Source organism: Aplidium turbinatum, chromosome 12, assembly GCF_918807975.1.
Source record: "Aplidium turbinatum chromosome 12, kaAplTurb1.1, whole genome shotgun sequence".
NCBI lineage: Eukaryota > Metazoa > Chordata > Ascidiacea > Aplousobranchia > Polyclinidae > Aplidium > Aplidium turbinatum.
Genome location: NC_137483.1, coordinates 1,373,136 through 1,389,863, shown reverse-complemented (window position 1 = coordinate 1,389,863; position 16,728 = coordinate 1,373,136). Strand labels below are relative to the sequence as shown.

Sequence of the window (16,728 nt, the reverse complement as noted above, 5' to 3'; positions counted from 1 at the left end):
CACAACCCTCTGACGTTTGACATGACGTCAGAGATTGGTACGTGTCTTGTTTATTATGCTTCTGGATGAAACGCTGGAACACTGTGGTGGGTTTGTAACTTGGAGCATTGTAAAAATGATCAACTCAATCAACGCTAGCAAAAGTCTGCAAACGTTAACTCAATGTAAAAAGATCGAGCTTATCGGTTGGGATTAATGTAGAAGCGCTGCAAAAAGTTTAATTTGTAATTTATAGAACGAGAACTTCGAGAGAAGTTTGATAGAAAGTTGCTTCAACCACCAGAAGCAGGAGACAGAGAGACTGAACAGAGTTATGATTTTCAGACTTGATGTTGATGATGTGGTAAAGCATAGGAATCTATAGGTTTTGAAAAGACATTTATTGAAAGAAGGAAAAAGCTAGGGTAAGATTAGCACCTCTTTGCTCAAGTTGTTTTTGCAAAAAATAAACGGCTTGTTTTGGAAAATTTCAAAACGGTGGACTGGTCTGGAAGCAACAGTAAATTAACTACATTTTAGAATAGATTGAGTTGATCACTTTGTGATTTATATATTACTTTATATTAAACTATGAATACGGTACTATTAATACTACAAAAAGTGCTCAATGACAAGCAAAAAACCTAAGCAGAGAAAATTACTCAAATTTAGTTACTATTCACTGGAAGCCTTAACAGACTGTTTCACCTCATTAGGATCACCAGAAAGAGCTTACCCTATTTTCAATCTCAATTTTATTTAAATATGTTCCTTCTCTCGTGTTGTCGCTATATATCAGGGCAACCATCGGTTAGTCACTAACTGATGTCATTGTCAATGGAGACTAGACCTTCCATACTTTAAGGAGGTTTATACAGCGGGCAACCCTTGAATATGTGATCTGCCGTCTGTATTTCACGACACATCGGTAGCACTCTCTTCCAAGCTCCAACACAACATGTCTGCATTATACCAACCCAGTGAACAAACGTTTACGCGTTGATGAAGCAAATCTAGAGAGGCAAAGACCCAACTATTTTCAGACAGAGATGGGAAACCTAGTTACTTCTGATGATCTGATAAAATCACACAAGGTTTCAATTAAGTTACACTGCTTGTTGTTATTCTTTGCCTGTTCCAGGTTTAGGCGTTCATGCACAGTTCTTTTCATTATGTTAATATATTTGCTGAAGGTCGCTTAGACGTGTTATTAACTTCTTTGCATTGTCACGTTGAGAAACTCTTCTTTTTCTTCAATGCATTTTTGTTTTATTAATTTATTAGTTTTCTCAATTTCAGCTTTATTTGGTTTGTTTTCTTTTTTCACCTGTCATCCATTCATTGGATTTTGGCTTTCCATCTGCTGCGAAACGTGTTTTCAACGGACACATGATTGCCTCCTTTATAGGTCTGGAACATTTCTTCAGTGGAACAATCATCTATAATTTTTTCAGCCAAATTTAACAGCACTTCTTGTTGTAGTTGAAACTTGATAGTCGGTTGTTGATAGCTTTCATGATCATATTTTGTTTTGGTCGGTGCTTTAGCACATTTCTTTAGTTTTACTCTTATCCCTGCACCTACTGGGTAGTGGTTACTATCGCAATTTGCTCCAGGGTATGTTTAGTGTCATATGATCTTAAAACGGTTGTGGTTAAAATTTTGCAGATTTTCGTTTTTGAAAGTTTGTTCTTGCAAATGATGAATTCTCTGATTTTGAGATTCCTCCTCGCAGTTTTGCTGCATTCCTTAAGCTGCAGGTAAGTTTTTCAACGTTTTTTGTCCACCGTTGTATCCACCCCAAGCACAGGCGAGAATTTCAAAAATTATGAAATGTATTCAATGCATGTCAACATCAATAAGTAACCTAGCAGAGCTTATGACGTGACAGAGGTGTCGCTTAGTTGGCAGCGTGATGCATGTCCGAAGATTTTGTGTGGCAACAAAACTGAAACGTTTTTATTTATTTCTTTTAATTGTTGGAGGTTGAGAATCTGTTACTTAATTTGTTAGATTTACTTTGTTGAACTGTAAAAGAACTAGTCAACAGATCTAAACTTAACTCAATTAAACGTTAATTTTTTTGAACAGCTTTTGGGATCGTGCTAGCAACAATCCATCAGCAATAATGTACTCACATGAAGATAAAGACGCCGTGAGCAACAATCATCATCATCATCATCACACTGACGATCATCGTGATCACTCTTTCGCTCATGTCATACATCACAAAATTTACATGCTCTCAAAAAATGCGGCGGTAAGTGGAGATGTAAAGGTTTCAATTTTGTTTCTTTGTGATTGAAGCAACCATCCCAATACTCTGTGTTGATACAATTCAGAATTGTATGTTTCCTTAAAGCATGAAATAGTTATTTAATGCAATAGGATTATTTTGCTTTTTCTGGCCACGTCTCTGTTAACTGGTAGACGGTCACGAGATTGTTACTTGGATCAATCGAATCTTTCAGAATGTCTCGGAGGATAAAAATTTTCGCTTTTGCAAGTTGGCCACGTCTGGGCTAAGCGCTTCCTTTTTCATAAATAGGAAAAGATTTGTAATAAAAGAACACATTTAATTGCAAGCTAGACATTGACGTGGGAGAAAAGCTTCAAGACTTTATCCTTTTTATTTTTCAGGAAGTCATCAAGTCCAACATCAATATTTCCCAAATCGGCTTCGCAGTTTTTATCTTAGCAGTGTTTGCTTGTTTATTGTATTATTTATGCAAGAAAGGCTCGAGTGCGGTTTGACGAAACCTCAACACAAAACACAGGACAAGAAGAAATTCCCCAGGAAGGCTCTGGCTTTTATGAATCTCCTGTGTAACTTCAAGTAGAAGGTTTTGTCGTTAATAAACAAATCAATCAGATGTTACAAATTTTCATATTCTTTGTTTCTTAAATTTCCGTTTTGATTTAAATAAAAATTATTTTATATTATTCATTGGCAAAACGTTGATGAATAGAAAAGTTATCCGCTTGTTGTCAAATGCAATCGTTTCGGGTGTGCGGCTGTGCGCTTGAGCGACATGCACGATACAAATACGCTCACTACTTGCCAGTGAGCTTTCTTCGCCGGGCCGCTTCACAGCTATCGTGGAATTAAGGTCTGTGCTCAAAGCCGAGATAGGTGGATGCTTTCTCACAACTAGGTTTCATTATGATCAACTAAAGCTCCAGCTCTAAGCGAAAATATTTAAGATTTTCCACAAGGTGTGATTCCAGTGATGATTCTTTATTGCAACGATCGTTTGTTAAAACCAACCAGGCTGAATTGTCATCAATTAAACTCGACTGAGTAGTTGATTGATGAGAGCGCTAGGGCGAGACGCGAGGGACCTCGGTTCCATACTGTTCGAGAGCATGAGGCTATTTCTAGACAAAGGGTTAGATTAGCGGTACTCCACCAGTGGATGTTTTTTCGTGGAGCTCTCAGAGTTCAAGGTGGATATCACTACACGTTGCAGGTTTAAATTTTTTGTTCCATATAAAAGAGAATTGTTACCTCACTCATCATTAGTGCGTCATCTCCTGGAGTCATCTACAGAACCAAACACTCAACAGGCACACCATACTTTCAGGGGAAATACCTACCAGGGAGGCGAGGAATTTACTCTGACCAAAGGGACCCATCGCAATAGATGGTAATCTGTGGGTATAGAAAAGATTATTGGCTGCTTCAAGCTTATCCACTTGTCTCAAATTTCCTCTTGCTGATGTTGGAGCAGACCAGGTAGTGGCGGGTCTACCTCGAGAACTAGCACGTTTTGGTAAAGAGAAAATTTGATTTTAGATCATTTGTGTGTGTGTTACTTTTTGGTGCTCGTTTGAAGAAGGGTACCGGCGTGTGGAAAAAAGGCAACTGCATTCTGACAACTCATCAGATATGGCAGAGAGGGACGGCCAGAGGGAGGATAGCTTTGCTAATTATAGATTTTTTGGATGGGCCGATGGAAACATTAGAGGTGGGCCGCATGTTTATAAAAAAAATTGCTTGATTCAATGAGAAGAATAAAGTTTCACTTTGCTTGTGTAGACATGCTCGAGACCTTATCGATTAAAGCGCATCTGTGCAGAAGGCATCAAAGGGCTATTGCCTTTCAGCAATAGCCTATACGCATTTGTGTGATGCAGGATTTTCGCTTTGGAGCAGATAAGCACAAAGGCTCAAAACCGACTTGATGTGGAAGCTGATGTGTTGTGAGCTCTCTTCAACTTTTCCAAAATTGAACTTTGATCAATAATGTCGAGAAGCAAATATCGCACTAAGGCTAAGTTGAATAAATGTGTTTTGAAACATGTTCTGCTGGTATTAAACCTTTGTGGCAGTTTTTGCCTTCCATAACATGTTAATGGCCTACAAAATTTTTGTGCAACAGAAATGGGCCTCGAAAGAAAAAAAGGTTGAGAAACATTAGATCAGATGCTCCAACAGAGGAAGTTTGAAGTCGGAATTTTTGTGTTATCAATGTCATAATTATCCAAATGATTGCTGTTGCGCATTATTATCCAATAATAGCTTTTAAATAAAAGCTGCCTTAGCCAATCACGCTCAAATGGAGCTGGAAAGCGAGAGGACAATGACGTCAGAAGAGCGAGCGCACGATCGAGCGACAGTGGAAGCGATACTGGGTCAGTTCGATCGGTTGCAGTGAGGTGTGTTGCATTGTCTTCAATTGTTCTCAATTTGATTCCTTGCAAACCTCAAATTCTTAAATATTTAAGTTTCCGACATTCAAAGAATGCAAAAAAAGAAACAAAGTTGGAAGAAGAACGAACCTTTAGAAATGAAGCGATGACGAACAAGAATAAATCCAGGATCGAGATGCAATCAAAAGAAAAGTGTGTGCTCACTTATTATGACATCATTGTATCATTTTTGTCTTAAATATGCTCGAGACGAAGAAACAATTCCAGCCACAATATGCGATCCAGCAAACGTGGTGCGAAGGACCATGGCAGAATCTAATGATCCGCACATCAAGCCTGTTGGGAATTGTACGTTGTTTGTGTGGTACAAAAATATAAACTAAATATATCATTGTAGTTATTTAGCATGTGATTCAATGCTCATGCTTTTAGTCAGAGGTTGACAATTTTTTTTTGCACTACCGTAGCCTTCTAACTGGTTTGGTGCAGGTATTATTTTGTGAAACAGCCATCAATGAAATACATATGTTTGGTACATGCACAATTGCTCATATATTAAAACTCATTCAGTCACCGAAATGTTAGAAACCTTGGCTTTGTGTTGTAGCAATAACTGCTCTCATCTTGAGATTATTATTATAAGTGACACTCTGCAGTGTGTTCGTTGTGCCCAGCCCACTTGCAGTTTTGTTTTATTGGCTGTTGTTTTGCTGTCGTTGAAGAAATGTTCATAAAATTTTGGTTTTGTTTGGAGTAATTTTTTACAACAAAAGTTCACTCATTATTAAACATAAAATTGATCTTTTAGCACTAGACCAGTTAAATAACACAGTTTGCAATTTTTGTAACAATTTGGAGTTGGGTTTGCTTGGCCTGTTAAAAAAAGTCTCACGGACTGGCACCGGGTCGCGGTCTGGTGGTTGCAGACCCTTTCTCTAAATCACCATTTTATCAAAAAGGCATAATTTTTGGTAAATATTTTGTTGAACATTTGTTCCGTTTTGAAAGCAGGAAGTACAGCATCGTGTTCCGGAGAGGGAATATCAACAGTGGATCATCCTTTGGCATCAAAAATAAAATGCATTCTCCCCAGGATGTGGAAGACTACCTCCTGGCAAGAAGCAACAAAACGAATTTCTGAAGCAGTGTTTTCAACTTGAAGTTTTGAAATTTCTGGTTGGAATGACGTCATACAAAACCTGCTTGTGCGCAATGATATAATCAATACGTAACAACTGTAGGCGCCAATGCGCGTTGTACAGTACATCAGCGCAGCCGCAAATGCTTCTGGATGAAATGCTGGAACACTGTGGTGGCTTTGTAACTTCAAGCATTGTAACAAACCAATTCATTCACAGCTAGCAAACGTCTGCAGACGTTAAATCAATGTAAAAATACGGACCTTGCCAATTGGGATTAGGGTAGAAGCGCTGCAAAAGTTTGATCGGTAATGTATAAATTGAAACGTTCGAGAAAAATAAAAAAGAACTTGCCTAAACCACCAGAAGCAGGAGACAGAATGCCTGAACAGAGTTATAATTTTCAGACTTGGTGTTAAAGATGTGGCAAAGCATAGGAGTCAATAGGCAGCAAGGTAGGTTTGACTTTTGGAACTTTGAATTACATTTTTGAGCCAGCCAAACAAAAGTCATCGAAAACCATGTTGTTAAGTGATGTAGATTGGCAGCTTCCAAACTTTGGTTTATTTCTAAAGTTATTAAAGCGTTTTTAGATTTTAATTATTACATGTGGTGATGGCGTTCGCTTGTAGTCTTTGAAGATGACCAACGATTCTCAGACTTCAGTTTGTGATTGGCAGCGAAAATGACCGATAGGCCTATCTGAAGCATCATCAACGAGACATCGTGAGATTTCCTGTTTCATTCTGTTTTTATTTTTAAGGTGTTGGGAGACCGTTTCTCCAGCGGTTTCCCAAAATTTGGACTTGCAACTACAGTAGAAAAGTAATGGTTGTTTCTCGCTATATCTTAAGCAAATATGGCTATTTTTTGGTATTTAAATGAAACACTTGCGGTCTCTTAAAACTATTTAGAGGTCACCCAAACCAAACCTTAAAAAAAAACGTCTGTGGGAACGGAAGATTGATTTTTGTATCTTTTTTCATTATCCTACTTCATTGTACGAAAAATTTCAAAGTCTCTTAATGGTATCATTTTGCTGTAGATCTGTGCTGATGTAGTTTTTCTTACTTCACAAGGTAGATTTAAACGATCTGTCTTAGCCTGATGCTGCGAGTTTGCTGTGGCAATAGTAAGTTGCGCTAGCTTTCGGAACACAGTTCCCTAGTCATAGTTTTTCTTAGTTTGTTTTAAGTATTAATTTTTCATTTTCGAAGCACGTGTCAAACATTAAAGTTGCTTTTTTATATTTTTCATTAGTTTTTCTGGCAGTCCAGGGATTCTTTGCATTTTTCAGAATGTCATCCTTTAAAGGGGTATTAAAGGAAAAACCTGACTTGACGATTTTCCACGTTCTTTGTGTTTAACATGCTGCCATAAAACGATTTTCAATAAAATTTTGCCCCATTGCGGTCTGACCACCATTGTGCGCGTGCTTTTGTCAGAGCTTTCAAAACGAAATTGGCCTGAGCAACGAAGCGTGCGACTGTAAAGAACGTCATAAAGTCTACGTCATAAAGTCTAGCAATCAACCGATCACGCAATAATTGTTACTGCGGGCGATTTGACTGTAGGCTATGTATGTATTTACATCAAAACAGCACATTTTAACATCAAAACAGCAGACAGTTTGCTCAAAACATCAGATTGGTAACGTGGCTTTTGTTATTGCTGGACTTTATGACGTATTCTTGAGCTGTGTTTGCACGTTTTGGTAATTTTGAAAAAAATGAAAATAAATGAAACACTGGACTTTGGGCCTTTCCAGCGCCATTGAAAACAAATTTTTTTGGGTAATTGTTTTTGAAATGTATTCTTGAATGTTCAGTTTACTCATTTTAATGCTTAATTCCGGTTTGAAATTTTCCTTTAGTATGCCTTTAAAAATATTTTATAATTCTGTCCAGGCTTCTGAACTGTATTTAAGTACTGGGTAAGTTTAACACCTTGCATCTTGTGGAGAAGGATATTAATCTTTATCATCTTTTGCGTCTCAATTTATTGTTGTTCCGAGATATCGGAAACTTTTCATTAGTTTTATAATTATTCTATTCATTTTAATTCGGCAAATCGGAATTTCTCTTTCCTAATGATGACCATTCAATTACATCTTTTCATTCTAAACTTGTTATTTTTTCTACTTCCTTGTTTTGCAAATATTCTTCGGAATGTGCTTTGAAGACATTGTCGTCAGCACATCTCCGGTTTCAGGTTCAGTCAGTTGAAATTAATTTCCCCAACATTTATGCCAGCTTCATCTTCAAACCATCGGAGAATTTAATGCTTCTCAATATCCAATCGCTGATGTTGTGATTGACCTTTATTACTGCAATTTGATCAAAGTGAAGGCTTTAAATTTTTGTGCCACTCTCTGGCATGAATCCATACTGTTCTTCAGCAATTTCAAAGGGGATTCTGTTCTTGATTTGGTTCATGATAATGCGTAGTAGAATTTTGGTAATATGTCAAGCTGATTGTGCGATGATTTTCCTATTTAATTCTTTTATATGATCTTGCAAAGATTGATTTGTTCACATCGGTTGGTGTTGCTTTGGAACAATAACATTGAAGAGTTTATGTCGTACAGTTGACAGTGACAATTAGTTGTTAGTTAATAATACAATATTGGTATTTAAACAATAAATACTATTAATGCTACAAAAGTGCTTTGTATGAATTGTATGAAGTATTTCATATGATATTGGTATTTGTGTTTTCTTATTGTATGTTTAAATTATTAATTTATTTATTTAAATGGTTGGTATAATTTCATAATTTAATTATTTTCTCCAGAGTGGCAACTGACAACCAACTAGTGGAATGGATGTTCGTTTCTTTATCTCTCTATCATTAGTAAAACTCAAGCATTGTATGATTATTTTATGCCACTCTTGTGCTTTGTTTTTTGCATCCACACGTCCATGTTCCAGTGTCGTCATTAACATCTCAGTACTGATCTCGTCTGGTCCCTCAACCTCATTCAATTTAGTTTGTTATGGCATGTTAAATTTTACTTCGAATCTTTGGTCCTGACAATGATTTACTGAATTGAACGATTTTACAGTTCAGTCTGAATCATCATACAAATCGGATAAAGAATCTAGTCATTTTTTTCTGTATTAGTTTCTTTAGTTTGTAATTTACCAATTTTACTCTTTATACACCTTTATATTTCGACTGACTTTCGCTTTAGGTTTAAAATATGGTTGTGCTGTTTGGTGTTATTTGATATTAAACCATTATCGTTAAATTTTTTACAGATTTTTGTTTTTGAAAGTTTGTTTATTGCAAATGATGAATTCTCTTATTTTGAAATTTCTTTTTGGAGTTTTACTGCATTCCTTAATCTACAGGTAAGCTTTTCTACGTGTTCCTTCCACCGTTGTATCCAACTCGTGCACAATCGGGAATTTTAAAATTTAGAAAAGCTATTCAATGCTTAACAACCTGCAAATGTCAACAACAATAAGTAACTTTGCAGAGCTTGTGACGTGGCAGACGTGTTGCTTAGTTGGTAGCGTGATGCATGTCTAAAGACTTAGTGCGTCGACGAAATCAAACGTTTGTTTTCATTTTTTCATAATTGTTGATGGTCAAATACAGTATGTGTCAATTGTCTTGGCAGATTTACTTTGTTGGTGATCTCTATAAATAACGAAAGAATAAATGAAATTCAGATAAAATGAAAACTAAAGAACAAAATTTAGTCGAACAGATCGAACCTTTACTTTATGAAACTTTTAACAGCTCTCTTGGTCGTTCGCGCGGCAATACGACAATGATGTACGCCCGTGGATATGCAGAAGCCGTGACCTTTAATGATAGTGATAGCGATGACGACCCTACAACAAAGGTAACAATATGTCATAAGCACAAAGCAGTTTCACAAGCAACAGAAGCAAACTTTATAGGACAATATTTCAATGATTCCAACATTCATACGGCACATTTGACAATACCATTTAAAGTTTTGTATTTTGGTTATCACTTTTTTCGTATTAAATCAACTACTTTTTCAATGCAATCAAACTTTGTTTTACTAACGAACGAAACTCATTCAACGTGTCTCGTATCAGAGGATCAAATAAGACTTTACAGCAAGCAAAGCGATTTGATGTAGTTACATGCCTGGCCATATTTCTGTCCACATCTCTGACCGCATTCTCTTGTCACTCTCTGACCACATTCCAGAAAGTGACGTAATCGCAAGTATTTGTTGGTTCAATCAAGTTGTTTACATAGAATGGCTTGAATATAATCAATAGTTTTCATTACTTCGTTTCATTTTTTTGTATAAAAGTTTTGTCTTTCTGAACTCAAAAACGTGTTATAAAAAAGCGCTTTTCAATTTAAGCTTGAAATTGATGTTCGGTCCAAGTTTCAAGAATTTAAAAAAACTTTAACCTTTGTATTTCAGGTAGAGCTGGATAGCACAGTCAAGTGGTTGTTCATGTCCTTTTGTGTGATTTTCCTGATTGTATTGATTTGGATTTGTGGTTTAATGACACTCCAGGCTTGTCAAAAATTCTTTGCTAGAAATCAGGTTGAACCACCCAGAAGTGCTGGTAATGTTGATGAAAATCGTCTCTAGGCAACTGAAGATAACTCGGATTTGTCAGATGAGGCAAAATCACTTGCGAGAAGGCAACCAAAGACAAGGATTTCGAGCTTTCTCTTTAGTGCAAAGACTTCTCTGAACTGTTTGCAGATTTTTGCAACAAATTTGTATTGTTTGTTTTGTTTGATTTTTTGCGTTTTGATTTCAATAAAAATTTCATTATTTATTGGATGGAAGCTAATTTTTTGCAGCAAAAGTTAAAGAGACTTTCAAATTTTTTTTCCCTGAGTAGATTTCGCCTATGGCTACACTGCTGCAATGAAACAGTCAGGTAAGTGCAGGACTCCAGGAACAGCATGGCAATAACGTTTCCACATTTTTGTCTTTCCAAGTTACCATCGTAGATCTTTCAGAAATGCTTTCTTAAGGTTTGCATTTCAAATGGAAATATTCAAGATTTTTCAGAAAATGTGATTCCAGTAAAGATTCTTCATTGCAACAATTGTTTTTGAAAATCAACCAAGTTAGATTGTCACCAACTAAACTCGACTGAGTGGCAGATTAGAGAAAGCGCTAGGGCGACACGCAGGATATCTCGGTTCGACACCTCGCAAGAGCACTCCGCTATTTCTAAGCAGCAAAAGACAAAAGAATTAGATAAGAGAAAATGTTTGAAGTCGGCAATTGTGTGTTGTCCAAAATATAACAATGTCATAATTATGCAAATGATTGCTGTTGCACATTATGATTCAATAATAGCTTTTGCATAAAAGGTGCCTTGGCCAATAACGCTCAAATGGAGCTGGAAAGCGAGAGGACGATGACGTCGGAAGCGCGAGAGCACGACCGAGCAACAGTGCAAACGATACTGGATCAGTTCGATCGGTTGTGGTGAGGTGAGTTGCATTGTCTTCAATTGTTCTCAATTTGATTCCTTGCAAACCTTTGAAAAAAAATTACATATTAAAGTTCCGACATTCAAAGAATGCAAAAAAAGAAACAAAATGTGTCCAGACAGAAAAAGTGATTGGAGAGCAATCATCATTCAACAGGAGGTTGGAAGAAGAACGAGCCTTAATAAAAAAAGCGATGACGAACAAGAAGAGATCCAGGATCGAGATGCAATCAAAAGCAAAGTGTGTGCTCACTTATTATGACATCATTGTATCATTTTTGTCTTAAAGATGTTCGCGACGAAGAAACAATTTCAGCCACAATTTGCGATACAGCAACGTGGTGCGAAGGACCATGGCAGAATCTTATAATCCGAACATAAAGCATGTTGGGAATTGTACGTTGCTTGTGTGTTAGCACTCATATATGAGGGCAAAACTAAAAATGCACTATCTTCAAAACCACTTTTTCGATTATGGTGGTTGACCATTTAAATCAAAGCTAATGAAATGCAGAAAATGTTTTCTTAATAAAAAAGCAGGGTTACCATTTATTTTTTTTGAGATTTTCTTAATCAAACTTGACCAAAAATACCACAAAATCATACTTTTTGGTGAACATTTTTATTGCAATAAATGATGCATCATCCGATCATTGTTCAGTTTGAAAGCTTCTAAAGTCGAGAAAAATAGGTTGTTTTGTCCATAACACAAAAAAATTGTATTTTTGTAAAAATAAAATTAGTGTTTCCAATGGAAATATTACAATTTGATGGATAAATGCACTAGTTACTATTGATCAAATGTTTGGTGGTGAAAAATGCCAAAACAAGGAAATGCACACATGTATGTATTGTTACATTCCAAACACGAATAGTAAACTTGTTGCCATTTTCCTTCTTGCTTGCACACAACACATTCCCTTCTGATTGTTTTACTGGCAACGTGAGGATAGTGGCCTTTTCCTTTGTTTTCATTGGCTGGATATTTTACGGCTTGAAATTTGATCAAAGAATGGACAATGTTCATGATGAACATTTTGAGTGGCATTTTTGTAGCAGCATTTTGCTTGTGTAAGATTTGGGCATTGACAATAGTTACACTCATAAGCATGTCAAAAATACGCATATACCATTTTATTGACCTATGGGGGAAACAATACGTTTTTGATCGTTGATCAAGCAAATCAACACCTTCCATATATTTGTTGTACTCATCAGTACAAAACGGTTTCTGGATATAACGTTTTCCATTCTCTCCATGTTTGTGTCATTTACTTCTTTTGGTACACATCCGGTGTTGTGTACAGTTGTAATCATGTGAAGACGTTTGGTGTCATGCCATGCACATACTCCTGCCTTATCAAACTCCATATAAACTGGTGGATCATTTTTTTTCAAAGGAGTAGTTGCTGGTTTTAGCTGGCGGGGCATCCCTTTTCTGTTGACATTGACTGTGCCACATACGCCAACGCCTTTAGACGCCAGAGCAAAACTCAAAGCAGGTGAGTTGTAAAAACTATCCATGTAAAGAACATGTCCAATGCCAAAGTAATCCGTTGACAGATTCATCACTAGTTGATGTGTTTTTGACACGGAATCATCCTGAAACTCCTCATGCTTTCCTTGGTACATTTTCCACTCCAAGCAGTAACCAGTTTTAGCCTCTGCTATTACAAAGACTTTGTAACCCCATTTTGAAGGCTTACTTCTGTTATACTGTTTCATAATACTTCTTCCTTTGAATGGAATTGTCATTTCATCTAAAGAAAGGTTTTTTCCTGCTTGATATACTTTTTTAAATTTGGGAACAATCAGTTCAATCAAGGGTCTAATTTTGAAAAGTCGGTCATAATCTGAAAAAGAAATTGAAAGTAGGTTGAATCGGTCTGCTTTGGCTACAAGTGAGTTGATACACAATTTAGCAAGTGTTATAAGAGTAACAATATCATACTTTGATCTCCTCGTGGTTTCATTTTTGCATTATCAGCAAAATGTAGAAACGATTTGATTGACTCCCATCTTGTCCGAGCCATAAATTTTCCAAAGTATGGAGTTTCTCCAGCATTGTCGATTGACCAATAATCGGAAATTTGAGGTTTTCGTACAAGGCACATGAGCAAATATAATCCAAAAAATATTTTAATTTCTGTGAAAGTGACATCTTTCCACTTTCGAAATCTGGATTCAGGTCCGAGAGTGACAAGATGCTCTTCTAAATACTGTTGTGCATAAATATTTGTTTGTGACACCAGTAGGCCTAATTGCCAAAATTCAGAAGTAAGAAATATCGTCAAATATCTTATGGGACTCCATGTGGAAATAGTTTGAGTTGGTCTGTAGCCTTGTCTTCTATCCCACAAGGGCAGCCAATTGTCTTTGTATACACAAGAATCTGAAACGGAAATTGTATATATTTGATAGTAGGCCTAACTTATAGTTTTTGAACCTGGAATATTTTTTTCAAGTAAGCTTCCTACCAGCTGTATTTGTTTCCTCCCAATGAAAGTTTTCTTCGGAACCAATGTCGGTGACAATTGAACGCGGTTCTTTATTTCGTTTTGCATTGATTTTTCTTCGATGGCCACAAACTCTTTTATTTCGTTTTTTCGCGTTTCCAGTACCTGTGAATGTGTAGGTGTTTTATTAGAACAATGACCACACATAAAAGTTTTATGTGAAGCAGTAAAAAAGAAAATTAAAAAAAAATTTTCCTACCAGATACAGAGGTAGAACATAAAGGTATACCATCAGAGCTTTCAGCAAGTTCCCTTTCTTCTACTGCAACACAAAAAAATTAATTTGCGGTGATAGTTCATGTTTATATTATATTCATAAATATCAATATCATGTGTAAAAAACTAACTTCTTGATGCTGCTTTCCTTGCTAGTGGTGAAGGCCCAGCAACATTTGCGTTGGCAAGAGTTTCCAAAGACAAACGGGTAATGAGCACTGAAACAAAGTTCGGTCACATGAGTTGGTTGGAGAGGAGAGGTTAGTTTACTGCCAGTAGCCTAATTTCTTTAGTGTAAGAACAGCCAGGGCCGGATTAAGGCGGGGGCTGATGGGGCTGCAGCCCCAGGCCCACCAAAAAAATAGGCCCACCGATAACAACTTACTAAGAGCAACTGACATGCTTATTATCAGGATCGAAAAAATAAAGGACGAATATCATAGAACAAACGCTAACTGTGTAAACCAGTGGTTCTTAACTCATAACTCATTTGCCAACAATTAAGCCTTCGTCTGATACACGTTGGGAGGCACACGATATGACGTTATACATGCGCTAAGAAAAAGTTATCAAGCAGTTCTTCAAGTCTTGAAAGCAATGTCTGATGACAATGACGAACAATCACAGACTAAAGAAACAGCCAAGGGGTTCATCTTGTCAATGAAAAAGCTTGAAACCGTTATTTTAATTGAGTTATGGTCTTGCATAATGGAACGGTATTATAAAACTAGTCGGGCGCTACAGGATAGCAAAATTACTTTGAATACGGCAAAAAATCTGCTTCAGGGTCTACATAACTTTGTTCAAAAATTTAGATCCCAATTTCAAAAACTCAAAGAAAAGGGTAGAGCAGGGCTACTCAATTGGCGGACCGCGGTCCGAATCCGGACCTTCTGGGGGTTGATGGTGGACCTTGAGCTTTTGGAAGAATACCCTCTTTGCCACGTTTCAGGGCTTTTTTAAACATATTTCTACTGGGAGGAAGAAATTTCCACTGTGATTATCCTAGTTGCTGGGGGTCTTCGACTCCCAAACTCTCCAATACTTTCTCAGAAATCTAATTCGAGTTACATTTTACCTAAGAAAGTGGTTTGATAAAATAGTTTAACTTTCGTGGTTGCGTGTGAAATAACTTGTTCACCGAACCGCTAAAAATATACAACTTGTCAAACTGGACCTTCGTTAAGATTAGTTGAGTAACCCTGGGGGGGGAGTATTAAGTGGCTGTCATCATTATATTGAATGAAGAAATTTGAAGAAGGAAGAGAAGAAAAGTATGCTTGGATAGCGAAGGTGGATCTGAAGACACATCACTTGATCCATCGTGCAGATTCAAAGTAGACTCATATTTGCCAATCATCATCATCATCATTTTGTTCCTTCCTCGTATGGAGGGTTGGATACAATGCGCCATTGTTCTCGACCATGAGCTGTGCGTACTGCACATTCATAAGTTAATTTTGTCCATTTTGTGATGTTTGTTGTCCAAATCATTCTTGGTCTGCCTTTACTTCTTTTGTAAATTTTACCTCATTGACCAAATTATTTTGTGTATGAAATCCAGAATTGCAGCATATATACGATCGTCTTCAAATAAGATTTTCGTTTCTGGCGGAATTAAACACCATGTCTAACTGTAAAATTGAAGAGAGTGCTAAAACATTGCTTCACTATTATCCAGATGATCTAGATTCTGGAAGAATCACTGCCTGAAGAGATGATTCATTTTTCTGCACTGCTTAAACAACACTATTTTAACAGCGAATGCAGCAAAGAAACTCGAATGTTTAGATTCATCAATGAAAATGAGTTTATGGATGCATTTCCTAACGTAGCCTATTTGTTGTAGGCTACTAAGAATGTATCTTTGTCTGATGATTTCTAATTGTTCAGGTGAGCGCTCATTTTCAGTGCTTAAAATAGTAAAGAATCAACTGCGTTCATCCATGGGCCAGAAAAGATTGCATTCCTTAGCTCTACTCTGCATTGAAAACAAAATTTTGGAAAAAATAGACACCGATGATGTTATTAACAGCTTTGCTTTGTCTAAATCCAGAAAACATGTCATTTGAATGAGTTTAATAAGTAAATACTGTACTTCGGGTATAATTTTTGTTCTTTCATTTTAATTCTGATTGGTACAATGAGGGGAATGAAATATAGGCCTCAGATTACCAATAGCCCCAGGTCCATGAAAACCTTAATCCGGCCCTGAGAACAGCTTATTGCAATCTGTATTACCTTCAAGATTGTCAGGCATGGAGAAAATCTCAGTATCAGCAGTTTCATCGATTTCCATGTGATTTTCTTCATTGTCAGTGAGACATTCATTATCAGAGTCAGAATCTGCTGTTGGATCAGACCAAAGGCATTGCATTGCTTCTTCAGCACAATACTTTCTTTTTGACATCTTTATAACTACGCTAATGCAATTCTTAACAAACTGTAAAACCAAAAACTATCAAAGCACTTCTAAAACAAACCAAAGCCTCGCCATCGCCAGCATATTTAGTTATTTACCCTCAAATGCACAAAACATACTGCATTATAATCTACAAGTGATTGGAAGGTACAAAGCATCTCGTTGCGCGGGAAACCACTTGAACAGTGTTGCCAATTATATTTTAATCAATTACAAAAAATTTTCACGCAAAAAAAATAAAACCACATGTCATTATTTGGGGGAGGGGGAAGGGACAAAAATTATTAAAAGTTAAGGAAACTGAATTGAGTCCAGCATTTAAAATAAATGTACTATACAAATAATTTTGA

The 16,728-nt window shown here is 36.7% G+C and overlaps 2 protein-coding genes across 2 annotated transcripts; both read left to right on the top strand.

Moving 5' to 3' along the window:
- The first annotated feature begins 365 nt into the window (after nt 1–365).
- LOC145780819 (uncharacterized) lies at nt 366–2,766 on the top strand. Its single transcript, XM_082592461.1, has 4 exons — nt 366–404; nt 1,648–1,739; nt 2,071–2,239; nt 2,620–2,766. Exons 2-4 carry the CDS (start codon nt 1,678–1,680, stop codon nt 2,731–2,733), a joined length of 345 nt encoding a protein of 114 aa, XP_082448587.1. The 5' UTR covers nt 366–404; nt 1,648–1,677; the 3' UTR covers nt 2,734–2,766.
- A 6,270-nt stretch (nt 2,767–9,036) lies between these two features.
- Nucleotides 9,037–10,549, top strand: LOC145780510 (uncharacterized). Its single transcript, XM_082592128.1, has 3 exons — nt 9,037–9,124; nt 9,519–9,624; nt 10,189–10,549. Exons 1-3 carry the CDS (start codon nt 9,063–9,065, stop codon nt 10,360–10,362), a joined length of 342 nt encoding a protein of 113 aa, XP_082448254.1. The 5' UTR covers nt 9,037–9,062; the 3' UTR covers nt 10,363–10,549.
- The last annotated feature ends 6,179 nt before the right edge of the window (nt 10,550–16,728 follow it).